Below are 18560 nucleotides of genomic sequence, written 5' to 3' on the forward strand. Positions count from 1 at the left end.
TCAGTGCTGAAAAGTGTACAGAGGTTTTACAGCAACATATACTCCCATCCAGATGTCTCTTATAGAGAAGGCCTTGCATATGTAAGCAGGACAATGCTAAAGCACATACCGCATCCATCACAACAGCATGGCTCCACAGTAGGAGTCTGAGTCCTCAACTGGCCTGCCTGCAGTCCAGACCTTTCATAAGCATAATTAAAAATGAATTTGACAAAGAAGACTCAGGACTGTTGAGCTGCAAGAATCCTACATCAGACAAGAATGGGACAAAATCCCTCTCCCAAAACTCCAGCAACCAGTCTCCTCATCTCCCAAACATTTACAGACTGCAGAGAGAGGAGATCCTACACCATGGTTCGATGGCCATGTCCCTCCTTTTTTAAATTCAAAATGAGCTAATATTTTTTGTGAAATGGTAAAATGTCTCAGTTTTAGCATCTGATATGTTTATGTTCTATTGTGGACCAAATATGGGTTTATGTGGATTGCAAATTATTGCATTTGGATTTTTTTACATGTTAAACAGCATCCCAACGTTTTTGGAATTTGGATGGTAACAAGGAAATCTTGGAAGATAGTGGTTTGTGTGAGCGAAAGGTAAAAGAAAATCTTTTTTGTTGAAACTAAGTATTAAATCTAATCTTTTACCTGTCATTTTTTTATTCTAAAGAATTATTAGAATTTGCTGTATTGGTACAGAGAGCTCTGACTAGTAAACTGGAAGACAGTAGCATCCACCTATGTTCTAAGTATACAGTTCAGCCTGTTTGAAGTTGATGTAGATGATCTCAGCTGCCATTAGGCAAGAGATGGAGTACGCCCTGGACAAGTCAGCCAGTCATTCACAAGCTCCAAGGGTTATATCTGACATAAAAACAACACCAAAAGAACACTATAACCACAGTGAGGCATGATGGGGGCAGCTTATGCTTCAGGCTACTATTTCAGCTGGAACTGAAGTTTGAGTTACAGTGTAGGGAATTGTGAACAGTTCAAAATACCTGTCAGTTTTGGCACAAAACCTTTAGGTATCTGCTGAAAAATTGAAGATAAAGAGGAATTCCACCTTCAGCATGACAGGGATCCAAAGCATACATCTAGATCTATAAAGGAATGGCTTCATCAGGATAAGATAAAAGTTTTGGGCTGTGGCAGCCAGAGCCCAGACCTGCTGAAAAACTGGTTTGACCAGAGAAGGGCTGTGCGCAGGAAATGCCATCATTATCAGACAGATTTTGAGTGTTTTTGAAAGGAAGAGAGGGGAAATTTTGCCAAGTGGACAGAAGCTACACTTATCCTACTGAAGGTTATAACAAAATCAAAAGGTGCTTTTTAAAGTGTTGGTCTAGGAGTGTGCATATTTTGCAATCAGATTTTTATCTTTCTCTCTCCCCTACAAGGTTTTGGTCATTTTCTAATTGAATTGTATGAGTTATCGAATATATTAATGGTGGAAAAAGTTCCAGAATAATCTATCATGGCCTCTTTAACATTCAAAGATGGGGATTTTTAACATAGCTGTGTAAACTCTACATCTATACAATAAAAAGAGGTTATATTTTTCTCCACAAACTTTAATTAGTGCAATGACTAACAAGGAACAATGTTGGAATAAAAACAAGAAGTAAATATGTGGACACAAAAAAATTGAACACTTTATTTATAAAAATATAAAAAAAAACTGAATCTGTATTTAAGATAAAGTAATCACAGGTCACCAGACATGTCACATGAAATATGTTCTATCTAATTGGGCTCATTATTACATGATATCTGCCACTCTTCGTGAAATGCTACCTGTTCAACTGCTTCAGTAAGAGTTTAACAAGTCCACATCCTCTGCAGTGAGAGCAGACAAGGACAAACGTTTTGTTGGAGGATTCTGACAGGAGCTGTCACACGTTTCTGACTGACGCTGCCTTTTTTTGGTATTTTGACAGGATGTCACTTGATGGTTTGTTGCAGATGAAGTGCGATTCTCCGTTTTTAGACTGTTTGCTGCAGGTCTGTAGAAATGCAGTCTCTCTTTCTTGGCTTCGTCCTCGCTGTCACATACCAAAGGTGCTGCATTCAGAACATCTCGGACAAACTTCTGCCTGCCAACTAGAGAACAAGGACACTTGTTTAGTAAGATGCAAGGTGATAATGACTGGGATGGCTTGTCATTACAATATGAATGTAACTTGAAGCTCCTGTGGGGAGTTATCTGGTTATGAAAAAGACAAACTTAAACCGATAACTGCACGAGCTACAATACCAACCGTGTCATTAGCAAAGAGATTATTTCTACACATTTATTCTTAATGCTTGCAAACACTCCGTCAGATAAGATATTCACAAACTTTCTAAAGAAATAGCCTTATTTTACACCTTCCAAAGCAATGAGAGAAACATTTGAATGTTAAGAATGTCAGAGATACACTTGCTGTTAACTATGCCTCCACAGTCACATGATGGCTGCCATATATCCCCAGCTTTGGTTTGACATGTTAGCTGTGCATGTCCTCAAAAGTTAACACAAAATAATCCAGTATGCATGTGTGATATACAAACTGATAAACCAAATCCACAATTCTCCACATGTATGATGTTTAAATGTCTCTGCACAGGGACAAAGATGCCTATCAAACCAGCAGGCGACAGGTAAGTTCTGTTTAAAAAGTCAATGTTTAAACTTTTAACAATAATGAAAATAAGACTGGTGTTTTAGTTCAACCAGTTACCGAGCAAAGTGATGACTTTCAGCTAAGTGTGTTCCAGGTAGCAGGCACGGGGCATTGATTTCATTTTTGGATGGGCCTGTTATCAAAGTTTAAACTGTCTCTCTTTTCACAGGCGACAAGGCTAAAGTTATTTACTTACATGCAGACAACTCATAAGTCATATATTAATTTATAAGAACTCTTTTTACCCTATGAAAGACATCTTTTAATTTTCTGCTGTGCTAAATGCTCAAATAGCTTTTCAGAACAATTTCACTTTAATGTAAGAATCCTCTCTTTTTATTGATAAGATCAATTGTTTTGTTTATGTGGATCCTGGATAGGAGAGAGAAGGGAGAGCATGCCACTGGGAAAAAAGTGGTGCACCAGGCTGTCCGTTTATAAATTTATTAAACGAGAAATAGTTTGATTGTGCTCTTCAGACATTTTAAAGGCTGTAAGATCAGAATATTTAGTACTAACTCCTGCCTTTCTTTATGTTTTGTCTTGTTCTTTTCTGTCATGTCTTTAAGACACAATCTAGTTTTGAAATCAGACAAGCTTCTTGCAGCACATGCAGTGCGAGTCACTGTGGATGAGATCAAAGGGAGAAAGGTTGATAAAATCTTGAGAAGTTGTATGGCTTGTACCAGGGAGAAAGTTGAGTTTCTCTCTGTTACATATAGTTCTCTCTGTCCCTCATAGATCCATCTGCTGGTGAGCTTAGATGCATGACATGGGGGGACTGCAAGCACTTACACCATATGATTGGTTATGACTTCACAGATGATAGCTGCATAAACAAATGTCATTTTTAATGTGAAAACTGTTTTTTAGGTGTTGCACAGCATTCAGATATACCAAATAAACAGAAACAATTATTCAGACTGGGCATTTAGATACATTGGTGGGTCCAGGCCCAAAAGGCCCACATATAATGCCAGTCTGTGTTTGCATTAGTTAAGTTTTGCATGACGCATATCTGATGAGTATATATTGACATTATTATAAAAAAACAAAACCAAGAGACATTTGTGAGACTCTGTTTGCACAAGCTGCTGTAACAATGACATCTACGAGCGCAGTTGGCTGAAAGTCACCAGTTAACATGGTGACTAATTAAACCAATACACCAGGAAAAGTACGCTAGTGCACGGAGGAAAACTTTGGAGAGGCAAACAGTGTTCTCTGCCCACCAGTCATCAGTCTGAGTTGATCAGGTGTTAGGATTGATTATCGGTGATCATATAATGTTATTTCAGATCTCAAAAATAAGATAAAAATCCCCCTCAAGTGTCACAATGATTTTAGTTTACATCCTACAAATCAGGCAGTTGTATGTGGCCTGGGCTCTACCTTCTTTAGCAGCAGTTTTGAAGTGGTAGGACAAAGGGCTGCGCAGCCTCTTCCAGTTGATCATGAATATGCGAAAAATATTGTTAGAAAAAGTCTAAGAAACTCTTCAAAAACTTGTTTCCCTTGGTGTCTGTTATGGGACATCTGGTACTGCCAACCAATTTTATTGGTTAAAAATATCAGAAATTTGGGTTGTAGTGCCTCCTGAGTCTTGGCCAGTTGAGAAGCACAGCCCTAGAGGTATCCTCCAATAACATACAGTATGCCATGTATAAGAAAGTATATTTATAAGAACGCTCATGATGCAGCTGGACGCTTAAGGGAGTGCAAGGTGGAACAGCAAGTATATCTTCAGCCCAATGCAGGTGCAGAAAAGGGCTAGCAATTACATAAAATGCACAGCACAAACCAGAAGTTCATCTCAGGAGCTTTAAAATGAACTTACAAAAGCGAAGTGCTGAAGATCTGGACTCCTCAATCTTCTTCTGCTTTGGCATTTGAGAGCTACTTATTTCCCACTGGTTTACAACCTGGAGATGCGACTTAGATTTGTTAATGAGATATCAAATCTCAACATTTCTGCAAAATGTGTCCTAAAATTTCAGAACAGCATTCAATCACTCGTGTTTGCTTCATCAATGTCTGCAGATCCTTACCTGCTCTGCCCAGCCTTCTGTTTTACATCCTTTATGATTGAATGTGTCCAGTGGTTTCTCTGAATAAATGAGCCCCAACTGTTCCCATATGGTTGTCTTCAATCTTGTGCCAAGCTGCAGTTAGAAATCATGTTTAGATGCCAGCTTCACAGAAAGACAGCCAAGAGTTAACCACAGTCATTTTTCCTATACCTTGAAACTCGTCCCAGACACATCAAGTTTTTCAAGTCTGGGAAGGCATGTGAGGTATCTGAACGCTCTCTCAGAGATGGGATTATCTGTATGAGAAACAAAATAACCGATCAATATTTAAGGATGAAGCTTACTGTCAACATCAGAATTTATTACTACAAACTGGTTCTGGCATTGTTAACGCTGGTTTAAATAAAATTAGGGCATATTTTATCTGTCACTTACAGGAGAGATCAATGAACTGAAGACAGTCCAGTCCCATTTTCTTTACCCGGATTGGTGCGGTCAATCTTTGTAGGCCGACATCTGACAGACTGTTCCCACCAATGAAAAGCTGAATGAGGCTCCTGAAGAACAGAGGGCAGATCAGATTTTAATCAACTCTCTATAGTATGCTTTTAGTGTTCAGATCAGATGTCAGGTACTACCTCGCCAGTGAACTGGATGTTAGATGCAGGAATATCTCATGATCATCACCCAGTCTGCAGCCAAACAGATCCAGAGACTTTAAACTGTGAAATGTTTTTATTTCATTCATCCTCTCATGCAAGAGTGGAAATCTGCAGGAATAAGAGGGACAAATATTGCAGTCTTTATTCAGAAAACTGTGAGGATGGAGTTAAGATATGTAAAAATACCTTGTGATGCAATTAATTAATCCATACAAATACAGGAGTATTCAAATCTATGAGACAGTAATTATAAATGTGCTATAATCCTTTTAATTAGCAGAGGGTGCTATATACTTTTGGGTTCTCTTATTTGACCTCAGTAGCTAAGGAGGTGTACAGACTCAGCAGCATCGTCCAGCACTGAAAAAAATGAATATTCTCATACCACATTTTTTCATCATGATGGACAGGTCTGTCCTGTGGCAGTGTTTACTTATAGCTCTCATTGTGACCGTCTATTTGTTATAGAAACAGACATAAATAAAGACAAACAACAATTGCTGCTACCATAAGTGATAGAAAAAAACTATGGCCCAGGGGCCAAATGTGGCCCTCAGACCATTTTTGATTGGCCTGCAGCAAATTCTAGAAATGAAATGAAAAATGGGCCATATTAATCATAAACCTTTTGTTTGACTGTGTTTTACTTCGTAGTTTGTAGCATAAGGTGGTGCTAATGTACTAATTCTGTAAACAAACATTTTGACAAGCCTAGATTGAGATGACACTGTAAATGGTAGACTAACCACAGATAAATGGGTACAAATTCCCACTAAAAACATTCCAACAACGTTTGGAGAGCTTTCCAAGAAGACTGGAAGCTGTTACAGGTACCAATTCCATATTTAAGCAAATGTATTTTTATAAAATGACATTACAGTCCCTTTTGGTGTCATGGTCAGGCGTCCAAATACTTCAGTCCTTTTTTTTATTGACACTTTGACCTACCTATTTCTCAGACACAGAGATCCAAGCACCAGCTCCCCATAAGCATCACTGAATAACTTCAGAGCTTTTGAAGAAACGTCTCCGTTTAAAAACACACGATTTTCCTCCGCTGCTGCAAAAAGCCTGTCTCCTATTTGCTCAGGGAAGCCCTCCAGAGAGTCCACATGATGAATGTTGTCAGCCACGAACAACAGAGTGATGTCAAAGAGAGATTTTGTTGTGTATCTCAGACTTCCCTCTGCGTTGTAGGTGAATATGAAGTGCTCTTTTCTCAGCACAAACGGATTTGTCCTTCTGCAAGATGACACTGGCTTTGGCTGTGCCAGGACTATGTCACCAACACGACGAAGGCTGCCTTTTTCTCGGACATAAATGGTGCTATTGTCCATATTTAGGCCACCCGTTTCCCTTGGTCGTTAGAAGTAAATTCTTAAATCCTGGACGTTGAATGAACCAGTCGGCTAAGCACCTGATGCATTGTAAACTCACAGTACCGAGCTAGTCAGCTAAAACATGGTCTTGAACTGAGTTATAAACAGGACCAAAATGAAATTTACGTATGAGGGTCACTTATCTCATAAATTTTCCATCTTTCGACACAAATTTCGCCTAATCCGTGATAAATATCGCGTTTTAAATGCACGCATTTCTAAGTTCGATGCTGTAGCTTGCAGTGCTAGCCATCACAGCTGAGTCCAGCTCACTGACTTCAAAATAAAAGTCTACAGAAAGTAAAAAGTAATTTTAAGTGGTTGAGAAACAAAATGAAGGGTCTTTTCAGTTTAAACATGCTTTTTAAATTAGTATATAGTGTTTATAGTGAAATACTATGGTTAAATTGGACATTTGCTGAACTCCAAAAGGTACAAGCTCTTACTTTGACATGTTCAGAAACCAGAAGAAGTAATGTTTACATGACCAGTATGTCCTGTTCCACGCATCACAACGCTAACCTAGCTGAGGAAACGGAATGATTTTTGTGAATTCTGGAGAACAATTTGGTAAGTAAAGAATGTTAGTAGGAATGTATAGACTTGATAGCTTGCTACAAAAAGGTGCTGGCTGATTTTTAAACATTAAATACCACCACTTGTTGAAGAGCTGTCAGTTGAGAACTTGATAAGCTAGCTACCTTTAGCTAACTTCATGAAACTTTGTGTCTGTTCGTTGTAATATCAAAGTTTAAAACCAACGTTAAGATGAAAAATAACATGGGATCGCGGATAAAGAAGGTATGCTTCTTTACTTCACAGATTACTAATACACGTTGATGCATATGTGCAACATCAACTTGACGATATCATCAATTCCCAAGAGACAAACTTAATAACTAAGAGAAAATTTGTTTGAATGGCGTCCACAAAAGATCCGTTTGACTTTCAAGGTGAGTTTCTTCCACGCTTTACTTTCCTTTTAGATAAAGGAGATACCTAACTGATGCTAGAGTTAGTTGTTATTCTTGTATGGATTTGATTGATTGAATTGTACCAATTTAAGTTTTGTAAACACCCATCTAAATTTTTCACTCTAATGCATTGGCAGCAGTGATGTTTTGTTCACTCAAAAGACTGGGAAAACGTTGAATTTCAATTCATCCTTGTCTTGCCCTCAGAATTTGAAGAAGCTGAAAATCTGTTGGAGACAAATAGAGATGCAGTCACCATAAGCATTGAAGATGAAGGAAACAAACCAGAGAAGCAGCAGAAGAGAACTGCTGGTTACTCTTCAGCTGGCAATGATGATGATGACCCACTTGAAAGTGATGACAAATCAGAGGTGTGGACCACACTAACATCCCTTTTTATCACTTAACATTGCATAAAACACGAGTTATTTTCCTTAATATTTTCTCTGTCTCTTTTCTTCATTTCCAGCTTCTTTCTGGTCAAAAGAAAAGTGTCCCTTTCTGGACGTTTGAGTACTACCAACAGTTTTTTGACATTGAGACCCATCACGTAATATGTTTACAACTAATTTTAATGACTTCTAAGCCCTCTGGCTACTTATTGTGTTTAGGAATAGGATTAACAGGGTAATAACTGGTTTTTAACATTTCTTTCAGGTGAAAGAAAGGATCCTTGGATCAGTTCGGCCATGGCCTGGGAAGAACTTTATTCATGTCTACCTTCGTAGAAATCCCGATCTTTATGGTCAGAACTTAATTTTTTTGATTGTGAAATTTCCAACCTTAAGAGAAAGTATGAAAAATCATTGTTCCTGTTTTCAGCTGCCAAATTTTTAACATACTTGTGAATATTCTTATTAAAGGTCAAGTGTGTAATATTGTGGAATATTTGCAGCATCAGTCACATTCTAGACTGCAGTGCTCACTTCTAGTAGTATTCGTTGCAACCTGTGGAATTTTAAAAAATGGGTCTCTGTTATTTTCTCCCCTCTACGGTAAAACCATGCAAGAAGCAGAAATCCAAGATGGTGGATTCCATGGAGGGGACCATGTATAAATAGGCTTGCTCTAAGTTAATAAAAAGTCAACAATTTTGTATATTCATGTGATTAAACATTCAATTAGATAGGCGTATTTATACATACTAGGTTCCATTTTTCCAAGATTGTTCCTCTAAATGCTGTTAGGCTAAATATTACACACTGCACCTTTAAATAAACCCTTTGGCCACACAATCAGAGTGTTTTTTGTTTGTGCTTTCAGGACCATTCTGGATTTGCACCACTCTGGTGTTTGCCATTGCCATCAGTGGAAACATTTCCAACTTTCTGGTGCACCTAGGCAAACCAAACTATAAGTACACCCCAGAGTTTCGAAAAGGTGAGTGCTGCCTTCTGATATGGCTTTCCTCCACATCTTTTCATCAAAATGTTTTTGGTATGCTTTTTTAAAAATGTATTTTCTGTACTTTTCAGTGAGCATTGCTGCAACTGCCATCTTCAGCTATGCCTGGTTGGTGCCCCTTGCTCTCTGGGGTACCCTGCTGTGGAGAAACAACAAGATCATGAGCTTGGTGTCATACTCCTTCATGGAGATTGTCTGTGTGTATGGATATTCCCTTGCAATTTACATTCCAGCAGTGGTAAGTAATCAAGTAGTTATGAGAATAGTAGGTGTGATGATGTACAATATTAACTTACCTATCTCTGCAACAAAAAACATTTTTTTATTGCCACTTGCTATCACAATGTGAAGTACTGCTTGTGCTTTGTGCAAGTTGTCTCTAATTGAGACACAGACATCATATCGCACTGTTTATTCCATCACTAGGTCCTGTGGATTCTTCCCTTTGAATGGCTGAGGTGGTGCTCCATCCTGGTGGCTCTGTGTCTCTCTGGCTCAGTCCTGGCATTGACTTTCTGGCCTGCGGTCAGGGATGACCATCCCAAAATAATGATATCAGTCCTGTCAGCCATTGTTCTGCTCAACGTCCTGCTTGCAGTTGGTTGTAAGGTAAATGCCCTCTATGGCTATGGTGCCACTTTTCCACACCTCTATTGTAGAGGTGGGTCATATTGCAGAAATAGATCATATTTTTTATGTCAAGATCGTGACTTTACAAAATTATATTTTTAATTTGCATTTCTGACAAAAACCAAAAGAAAACCCAAAAACAAATCAGTCCCCCTTTCTGGTTGAAATAGCCGTAAAAACAAAGAAAAAAACATACAATGTAAATTATAAGTCACAACTGTAGACATTGTTGAATTTAACAATTTGTTTCTAAAAAAAAATGGCCATAAAAATAGTCAACATAAAGCGAAGAGGATACCAAGGTTTCATTGTGTATCATGTCATTCATGTCAAATCTTGACAGAATTGTGAAATCTTAATGGATTTGTTAAAAGCTCATACATGAAAATAAATAATGACATTTTTCCCTCTTGATAAATCCCAATTCCACTAGCTTAAGCTTCAGCTAGTATTCCTGGGATCCAACACACACCTGTTCAAACAGCTGTACATATTACGGTAACTACAAACAAACAAACATGGCCACAACCAAAAGTAACTCCTCTCAGGAAACATGAAAAATACACACACCTCTTCAGCATTGCTTCAGCTTTTAACTGATATTTTCACTAAAATATAATAGAATTCATAATAACATTAAGAATCAAGTTACCACTCTTTATTCATTCTACCATTAACTTTAATTCCTCCTGTAGAATAATTAGCATACATAAGAATATGATTCTGTTCTCTGACAACTAGTGTCTCCTCTTTAAAAACTCAAAATCTCACACTGTCAAATGCAAATTAGGAGTAAATAAGCTAATTAAGCTAATTAAGCTAAAAGTAAGCTAATTGTGGCTAGCTGTTAGCTAACTGGCACATCCATAGCAGTAGCAATTTTTCTCCAAATCTTCTCCTTGTCAGTTTGACTGTGGTAAATTTTAAAGTAAACGTATAAACAATCATGCTTTTGCCACAAATCATCAAGTTGGTCCTCTATTTCTGACATGCATCTGTCTTTATGCCTCCCGTGCCTACCTCCTAGGCTATGATTCCATTACATGTAACAATTCATTGAGTGCATGATTGGCTGTCCTGGGTGTTCCTCCCATATAACAGGGTTTTTGATTGTGAATACTGTGTAAACATGAGATCCAGGCATTTGTGGATGCCTTGGATGTTGCCATCGAATCTGTGTCTGTGAATGGTGAGAGCAGTTCACCTACCTTGGCAGCGCAATCCATCAATCTGCTGATCGCAAGGCTGAAGTCAACCCCACACTTGGACTTGTGCATGGGGTGATGGGTCCACTAAGCAAGACAGTGTGGCAATTCCATATCAAGCAAGCGGGCAAAAGTCAGAGTCATTAGATCCTCGAGGTTGTTGGTCTTACTATACCCTTGTGAGGCCTGGATACTGGCTGAAGGCACCAGCTGGACTTCTTTGTGACTACCTCTCTTTGGCTAATTTTTGGATATTGTTGGCAAGACCGTGCATCTAATGCTGACATACTCAGGAGAGTGAGGATGGGAAGGTTTAGCTGCCTGATATGGGAACAGCAGCAGCACCTTTACAGACACCTGGCACTCTTTCCTGGGCCTGATCCAGCTCATTGCATACTGGGTGCCCAGGACCTGGTTGGCTGGTCCAGATGCCAGGACCCAGGGGGGGCTGCGAGCATCGTGGAGGGGGCAGCTGGTAAGATGCCTGGAGAGATGGGACATGAGCCTGGGCACACACTTAGAGGATTGCCATCAGGAGGTCAGGGCAGTATAGGACCAAGGCGGATGTGGCAAAGTGCAGCACCAGCATATGCTCCCGTACCTGGCCTGACCTGTAGAACCACTCAAACCCCGTCCAAAACTTCAGTATTCTTTGCAAACAAACCTCAAAAACCTACAAATTTTATTAAAGAAACTGCACAGACTTTCATCTTTGACCAAAATTTGAATTTCTGACATGTCTTTTAAGCCAATCATGTTGCAGTTTGTCATTTATGTCTTGAAAACAATGACATAATCTGAAAAGCACCAATGCCTAAATATTTATGGTTTTAAATCAGAGCAGCTCTGATCACTTCCAAGCAGATCTGGGAGGGTAAATCACCTTTAACACACCTTACACTACGTGGGAAATCTTTGGAACCATCAGAAAATTGGGCCTCTGTTGAATTTGGATAGAAAGGAGGAATCAGAGGGAATCAAACTGGCACAATTATCTTGTCGTGTGTACCCTACTTTAGCCAAAAGTGGGATTTTTCTGAGACAAAAACATTATTGATGCACCCATGAATGAGCAAAGAACGGCAGTCCAACTTATTCCACAATCTGTCTGCATTGGCATGTAATCAACATGTTCTAAAACCTTCACTTTATTGATGGATTAATTACAAACTTGAGAGAAATGGAAAATAAATCAGTGTGAGGAAATGTAATACCAGAACATCAGTCTTTGTCCTGCTTTGGCAAACTCCATCTTGACTTAATCTAGTTGATTCAGGCGCCTTGTCCGTCTCGGTGTAGATAACAACAATGATTGACTCACTCCAATTTGTCCGCAATGAACTCTGTAGCATGGCCGAGACTTGACCTACCTTGTCTATGTCAATCACGGACAACACACAACTGCACTCAGACTTTATTTCTTGTCTCTTTCTGTGGGTTTCTTGGACCTGATCGTGTCAAGTTCAGTACTCTCTGGGGAGTCTTTTCTGGAAACTGTGACAGCATTTGCTAACTGGTGTGGGAACATGCGCTTCTTAATGTGAACACTGTCAGGTCCACAGAGGTGTCATATATCTGGACACATTCTTGTAATTAGTCTACAAAGTAAGCCTGTGTCTGGAGGCTGACCAAGATGAATGGATGCCAGTAATGCTTTATTCTCCACTAAACATTTGCTGAACACTTAGTGCCAGACACACCAGCTTTAGATGGAGATGGATTAGTAGGCTCTCTTAATGCTGTAATTGTCGTATACGTTTACACCATTTTCCTTATTTGCTGTCTTTTTTTCCAGGCTTATTTCTTTAGCAAACCAGAGCCTGCACTAGAAACTGACATGTCTACAGCCACACAAGTGATCAAGTCAACGTCTTCCACATGAGAGCCTTTGTTTGAAGGTAAATAAAAATGGCAGAGAACCATTAGAAGCCATCCTCCCATTGTGCAAATATACTCAAAAACCTGGTACCTGCATGTCATATTCCTCCACCCTCTACTTTTTAAATGTCTGTTTTATATTTACTTTCAACCCTACGATAAAAAAATGTTGACCTTTGTTTCAGTAGGTCTACATCGTTGACCCATTTTCTTTGCTCTCGCCAAAGCATTTTTTTTCCCTTTGACCTGCTAAAGGACAACATCTGACACCGGACTTCCTCTACATGATTTCTCCTTCCCAAAGCATGTGTTATTCTATTTAAAATTGCAGGTTCTCCTGTTGCCTTATTAGAGAGAGTCGGGTTGCTGTGGTGATGAAGTCATGGGCCGTCTGGATTTCACCTGCACTCTGGCGTTGTGGGTGAAGACCTTATAACCCAGTGTGAATGCTCAGTTCCACTGCGTGACCTCTGAAAATGAACACTGGTACCAAGTATGTTATTTCTAATGGGATGGCTTCTAAACTTCCTTTCAGATGAGTGGGGTATGATGTTGCAAAGTACAAAACATCTAATGTAGTCCTTCAGTTTTCCACCCTTTAGTTCTTTTATTGAAATATTTAGACTACATGCTGGTGCAGTCCCATCAAAGGTGTTTTATACATGTGATTTTTATATTGTTTAATGGGGAACTGGCTTGTCTATTTTGTGTAAAAACTCGAACAAACAGCACAAAAATTTTAGAAGTAGGTGAAGTATTTAAGAGTAGGACTTGGTATAAATCAATGCCTTTTTTGTACATTTCTCTGACTGGTTTAACACAAAGTGCCCTCAACTAATGCCAAAGGGCTGTTGTAAATATACAAGGGAGTTACAGTTGGTGTAACTATTTTTCAATTGACTTGTTTTTATTATAACATGTTTGTTTTGTGGTCCATTCTCTGATGTTACACAGAAAAGAAATTTGAACTGTTTCATTTGCACCAACCTTTATAAGTTCAGTGACTGTTCTACAAACAGTAATCATTTTAATATATAACCTGTGTCATTTTAAAAGCACAAATTAAACTCTAAAAACAGATATTTTTACTCTGTCATATGTGCATTTTTCCTAAATTTCTTTTGTCCACTCAAAAAACAAAATAAAATGACAGTGGCAATGGGTAACAGTTTATGGAAGCCCAAAGCAGACATGCATCCATTCCATATGTGGTGTTTTAGTAAGTTTATGTATGATAATGGGAAACTTTTCCAGTGTTTGCTGGTTTATTTTTGAAGACTGCAAGGAAATAACTGGCACTATAAAGGGAAAACCAACATTGTAGCCTCAAATAAGATATGTCTGAAACAGCGGTTCTTCAGTGGTGGGTCAGGACCCAGAGATGGGTGATTAAGTTGTTTTATTGGGTGGAGAATGTAAGCCTAGGAAAAAGGAATGGGGTTATTACAGTGGTCATCAACTGTCGGCCCAAGGGCCATATCAGGCCAGCCAAAGCTTCCAGTCCGGCCCCCAACAGATTATTAAATTTTAAAAATGTGAGAAGGAATAAAAATGTTGGAATTTTTGGGTTTCTTTTGTCTTTAAATCCCTACATCGTTTAAATCAACCCAAAAATGATCAACAATCAAACCGTTTCATCAGGAATGACTTCAAGTTTGATCTGTTTTCACAGAAATCCACCTGTCAGCCCTTATGAGTGAATATGATTTATCCTGCCTGATAATCAAAACTAAAGGCCAGTTTCCTGTTCGGTTTTTCCACCAACCAGGATGCAGGATATAATCATCAAATCCCTTAAAGACAACATGAAAGCCCCAGAAATAGGGAGCTAAAATATCTCAGTATCCTCCTTGACTGGCTGTAGTATAGGGCAGTGTTAATTTTGTCAACTAAAACTATGAGAAAAAAATGTTTGTTGACAGCCTTTTTTCCATGACAAAAACTAGACTAAGACTAACAAAAATAGATCTGTGATGACTAAAACTAACAAAAAGTAGGTTTAGTCTTCGTCAAGATGACTGAAACTAGACAAAAATGTAATTTAGTTTTCGTCAAGACATTCAATATCCATGATATTTCTCCACTGTGGGTAAATCTGTCAAAATACAATGCAGCTGTAGCTCTTCTGCCTCTCAGCTGTAGAAAGCAGGGACCCCAGGTTTGGCAGAGTGCATAGAACACTACCATGATACCTGACATGATACATTTGGTACCAGATTTAGGCTAGAAAATAAAAAAGACTAAAATCTTTTTGAGTTATTTTCGACTAGAACTAAAAAGGGGAGAAATTACTAATATGTGTAAAACTAAAAGACATTTCATCTAAAGACTAAGACTAAAATTAAAAATAGCTGCCAAAATTAACACTGGTACAGGGTATAGGGACTGATCTCACTGTTAAAGGCTAAAATGCTTTTATTTTGAAAAAAAATACGCAAACTTAAATAAACAACGTGATCATAAGACAAATATATTTATTTTAATTTGGTTTATTTGGAAGTCTGGCCCTCACAGTCAAGACAAACTCTGGCCTTTGTACAGATGAAGTTAATGACCCTTGGTCTATGATGTACGGAAGCCTGAAGTTGACATATTTATCTTATTTTACTGCATTTTTGCCCTGATAATCAATACAATTTGGTTGTTCTCTCCAGATCTCTTACTTATCTTTATATCCTGGGATAAGAAAGCTTGTTATCCTATGATAATCTATCTCTTCTTCAAGTGAATCCCTAGAGCAGTGTTTTTAACTGGTCTACCCTCAGGACCCATTACCAACTCCTTTATGAAAAACTACAACCCAAATTTATGGACATTTCTAACCAATCAGATTTTTCTCAGGATTATTTATGGACTTTTTGCATTTATTTGGATAGGACAGCTGTAGACCAGGAATCGATCCCGCAACCAGTGCTTTGAGGACTCTAGCCTCTGCTCATGGGCGCCCGCTCTATCCCCGAGCTATACTGACACCCAATTTTTAAATACATTTTTGTGGGCTTTTTTATGTCTGTAATTGACAGAGAAGGAAATTAAGTTAGAAACAGGGCTTAGAGAGTGGGGGACAGATATGTGGGAAAGGAGCCAGAGGTCGGACTTGAACCAGGGCTGCATGGGGACAACCTAACCACTGGGCCATCTGCGCCCCGTTATCAGATTTTTTCCAATAAAAAAGTTATGCAGTTCTGACCTTAGAAGGTACAAATATGACAAAACAAAGAATCAGAACAAACAAAGATTTAGAAAGGACTTCATAGACTTTTTGATGCATTTTTTATTACAAGGCACACTTTCAAGACCTGATGAAAACCCACTTTCAGGCCCTGACCCATCAACTGAGAACCACTGCTCTAGAAAACAACCAAAATCAACATCTTATCATGGGGAATGGGGTAAAATAAAATGTATGAATTTAAGCTTTTTAAATATATTTTGTCCTGTCTCCATTTTTTTGTCCAGTAAAAGGTCGGAAGAACATTTTTCATTGAATACATTTAAACGGTTGTAAATTTTTAGAGATGTGGTTGCAGTTGCAGGTCCTGAAGCTTGTCCAGCTGATAATCACTGCACTGGAAAACAATGAAAATGCAGTAGTTATCGCAGGAAAACCATAAATAAACTACAGATGCATGTCCTCTTAGGACTTCTGGGAGAGCTTTTCTGGTTCTTTTCAAAGTTAAGATCTTCATAGTAGCACCTCTAAATCTCTCCAAATAACAATAAAACCTAAAAAAAGGAAAATCTTGGTTGAACAGAAAGATGAACTGAAGCAAAAACTGTCATGCAGGTCATAAAATCCTTGCAATGTCTATTTAGTTTCTTATAGTTACAATAAGCATCAACAGACAGTTCTTGTTATCTTAAAATATGCATATAATTCCTTTTTGACTGTGGATAGTTTCATCATGTGGATGCTTAAAATGTCAGTTTAAAAAGAAAATCCTGAATCAACCTTGACTCACCCTGACACGTGTAAGACAACGTGACTCCTCTCTGCCCGCTCATGTAAGGCATTAATGGCTGCCAGTGTATTTCAACAGTTGGACATTTTAAATATTTAAGGACGAGATTGAAACTAATAGGTATAACTTCAACATTTCAAAGGAAGCATCTAACTCTGAAAGTGGACATTTGGCTGCTGCTACTGTTTTTCCAACTCATCCATCTAAACTGTCGTGTGGTCGAGCAAACCGATAGAATCTACGGTGTCAGTGTTTGGATGCACAGATCGCCTGCAGTGGAAAATGTTACTTATGTATGTAAAGCCGGCTCCTACTGGTATCACACTTGTGGTGAACACTCTACACTCATAAGCCCTGTGTGAAGTCTGTGTGTAATATTTTCATTCATGAACAAGATCAGAGTTTTTAGATTAATTAACAAAATAGGGGAAAAAAATTGTGTCACCTGAAACGGTGTCAAAGGGATGGTGGCGCCCTAATTAATGGTCATTCTAGCCCCAGCTTTGAGTTACACAGGAGCCGCCTGTCAAACAGATAACCCTGTTAGAGAAATGTCACCTGCCTCAGTCTCAGGCATTCATGTGTCTGCTCGTGCTTGTGAGGAGGATTTACTGACACAATGCTCAGGGATTATTTGAACAGCTTGTGAGTAACACCGTTTGAAAAGAAGAAAATGCATTTTTGAGGTTGTTTTTTTCTGCTCATTGAGATTGGGAAACATTACATAGGATGGCAAGCTCAAGTGGGAAGGTTGAGAAGGTGTCTAAATTTGAGACTTTAAAACTTTTGGAGAAATGCAGAAAGGAAAGAGATGAAGCCTTGCATAGGGAAAGTGCCCTGAGAGAGAAACTGAGGCAGTACGAGTCCAGGATGCGTTCAACTGAGGCTCTGAAACAGAAACTGAAGTCTTTAACTGTGGACAACAAGGAGCTGAGGAAACAAGTGAAGGCTCTTCGCACTGAGATTGGACTGGAGTGCAGCCCCAAGTTCAACGGGAAGACCACAAAGGACATCATCAGTGACTTGCATGATAAGGAGCGTGAGTGCAGTTCCCTGGTGGAGAAAGCAGGGAAACTGAGTCTGACCATTGATGATTTAACATCAGAGTTGGCAAATACTGTCACCTCTAAAACCCTATTAGAGGATCAAGTGCAGTCATTGCAACAAAATCTCAAGGATATGACAAACAATCAGAGGCGTCTGCTCAAGTTGTGGGAAGACAAGAAGGTCCAAAGGGAGCAGCTTGCCCTCCCAGCAATTAACCAGAAACCTGGACAGAAACTCCCCACCCATAAAGCAGTTCAAACAGATATGTCCATCAGTTCATCGCAGAAACTTCCTGTTAATGCCTTTGAGACAAAGCCGTTTGTTCGGGACCATGACAGAAAAACTGTGTTGGAAAAACACAGCTTTCCAACTTATGGAAATGGCTATCATCATGACAAGAAAGCCTTCATGCATGATGAAACTAAAGGAATTCAGAATTGACTTGAAAGCCATTTTACTTTGATAAAGATAGTAAAGGAGGGATATAGCTTGTGAAATATCATTGGACTATTTAAATGAATGGAAATGACAACTAAAAGTATTTTTTGTATATCATAAAAATGGACTCAAGTGTAATTTAAATTTGTATGTATACAAATATTAGACTTCGTATAGTTTTATTTTTCCCCTGATTTTATATTTCGGTTACTTGTTTTAATTTCATTTTTAGAAGATAAAGGTTACATTTCTGCTCGTTTTGAGCAGCTACGCTCGCTAAACTTT

The 18560-nt window shown here is 38.7% G+C and overlaps 3 protein-coding genes across 3 annotated transcripts; 2 read left to right on the top strand and 1 right to left on the bottom strand.

The window, feature by feature from the left end:
• Positions 1 to 1640: 1640 nt before the first annotated feature.
• lrrc42 (leucine rich repeat containing 42) lies at positions 1641 to 6981 on the bottom strand. The gene is made up of 7 exons (XM_041803806.1): positions 6307 to 6981; positions 5335 to 5466; positions 5132 to 5253; positions 4907 to 4992; positions 4715 to 4828; positions 4504 to 4588; positions 1641 to 2103 (listed from the first exon to the last, which is right to left on the bottom strand). The coding sequence occupies exons 1-7, from the start codon at positions 6693 to 6695 to the stop codon at positions 1811 to 1813; spliced, it is 1221 nt and encodes a 406-aa protein (XP_041659740.1). The 5' UTR covers positions 6696 to 6981; the 3' UTR covers positions 1641 to 1810.
• A 243-nt stretch (positions 6982 to 7224) lies between these two features.
• Positions 7225 to 13908, top strand: yipf1 (Yip1 domain family, member 1). The gene is made up of 10 exons (XM_041802305.1): positions 7225 to 7307; positions 7560 to 7690; positions 7919 to 8082; positions 8181 to 8261; positions 8369 to 8456; positions 8975 to 9091; positions 9187 to 9353; positions 9542 to 9724; positions 12746 to 12848; positions 13160 to 13908. Exons 2-9 carry the CDS (start codon positions 7657 to 7659, stop codon positions 12830 to 12832), a joined length of 921 nt encoding a protein of 306 aa, XP_041658239.1. The 5' UTR covers positions 7225 to 7307; positions 7560 to 7656; the 3' UTR covers positions 12833 to 12848; positions 13160 to 13908.
• A 3611-nt stretch (positions 13909 to 17519) lies between these two features.
• On the top strand, positions 17520 to 18278 carry zgc:113691 (uncharacterized protein LOC503529 homolog). Its single transcript, XM_041803003.1, has one exon. It carries the CDS (start codon positions 17520 to 17522, stop codon positions 18276 to 18278), a length of 759 nt encoding a protein of 252 aa, XP_041658937.1.
• Positions 18279 to 18560: the final 282 nt, after the last annotated feature.

The sequence above is a fragment of the Cheilinus undulatus genome, linkage group 13, assembly GCF_018320785.1.
Source record: "Cheilinus undulatus linkage group 13, ASM1832078v1, whole genome shotgun sequence".
Taxonomy (NCBI): Eukaryota; Metazoa; Chordata; class Actinopteri; order Labriformes; family Labridae; genus Cheilinus; species Cheilinus undulatus.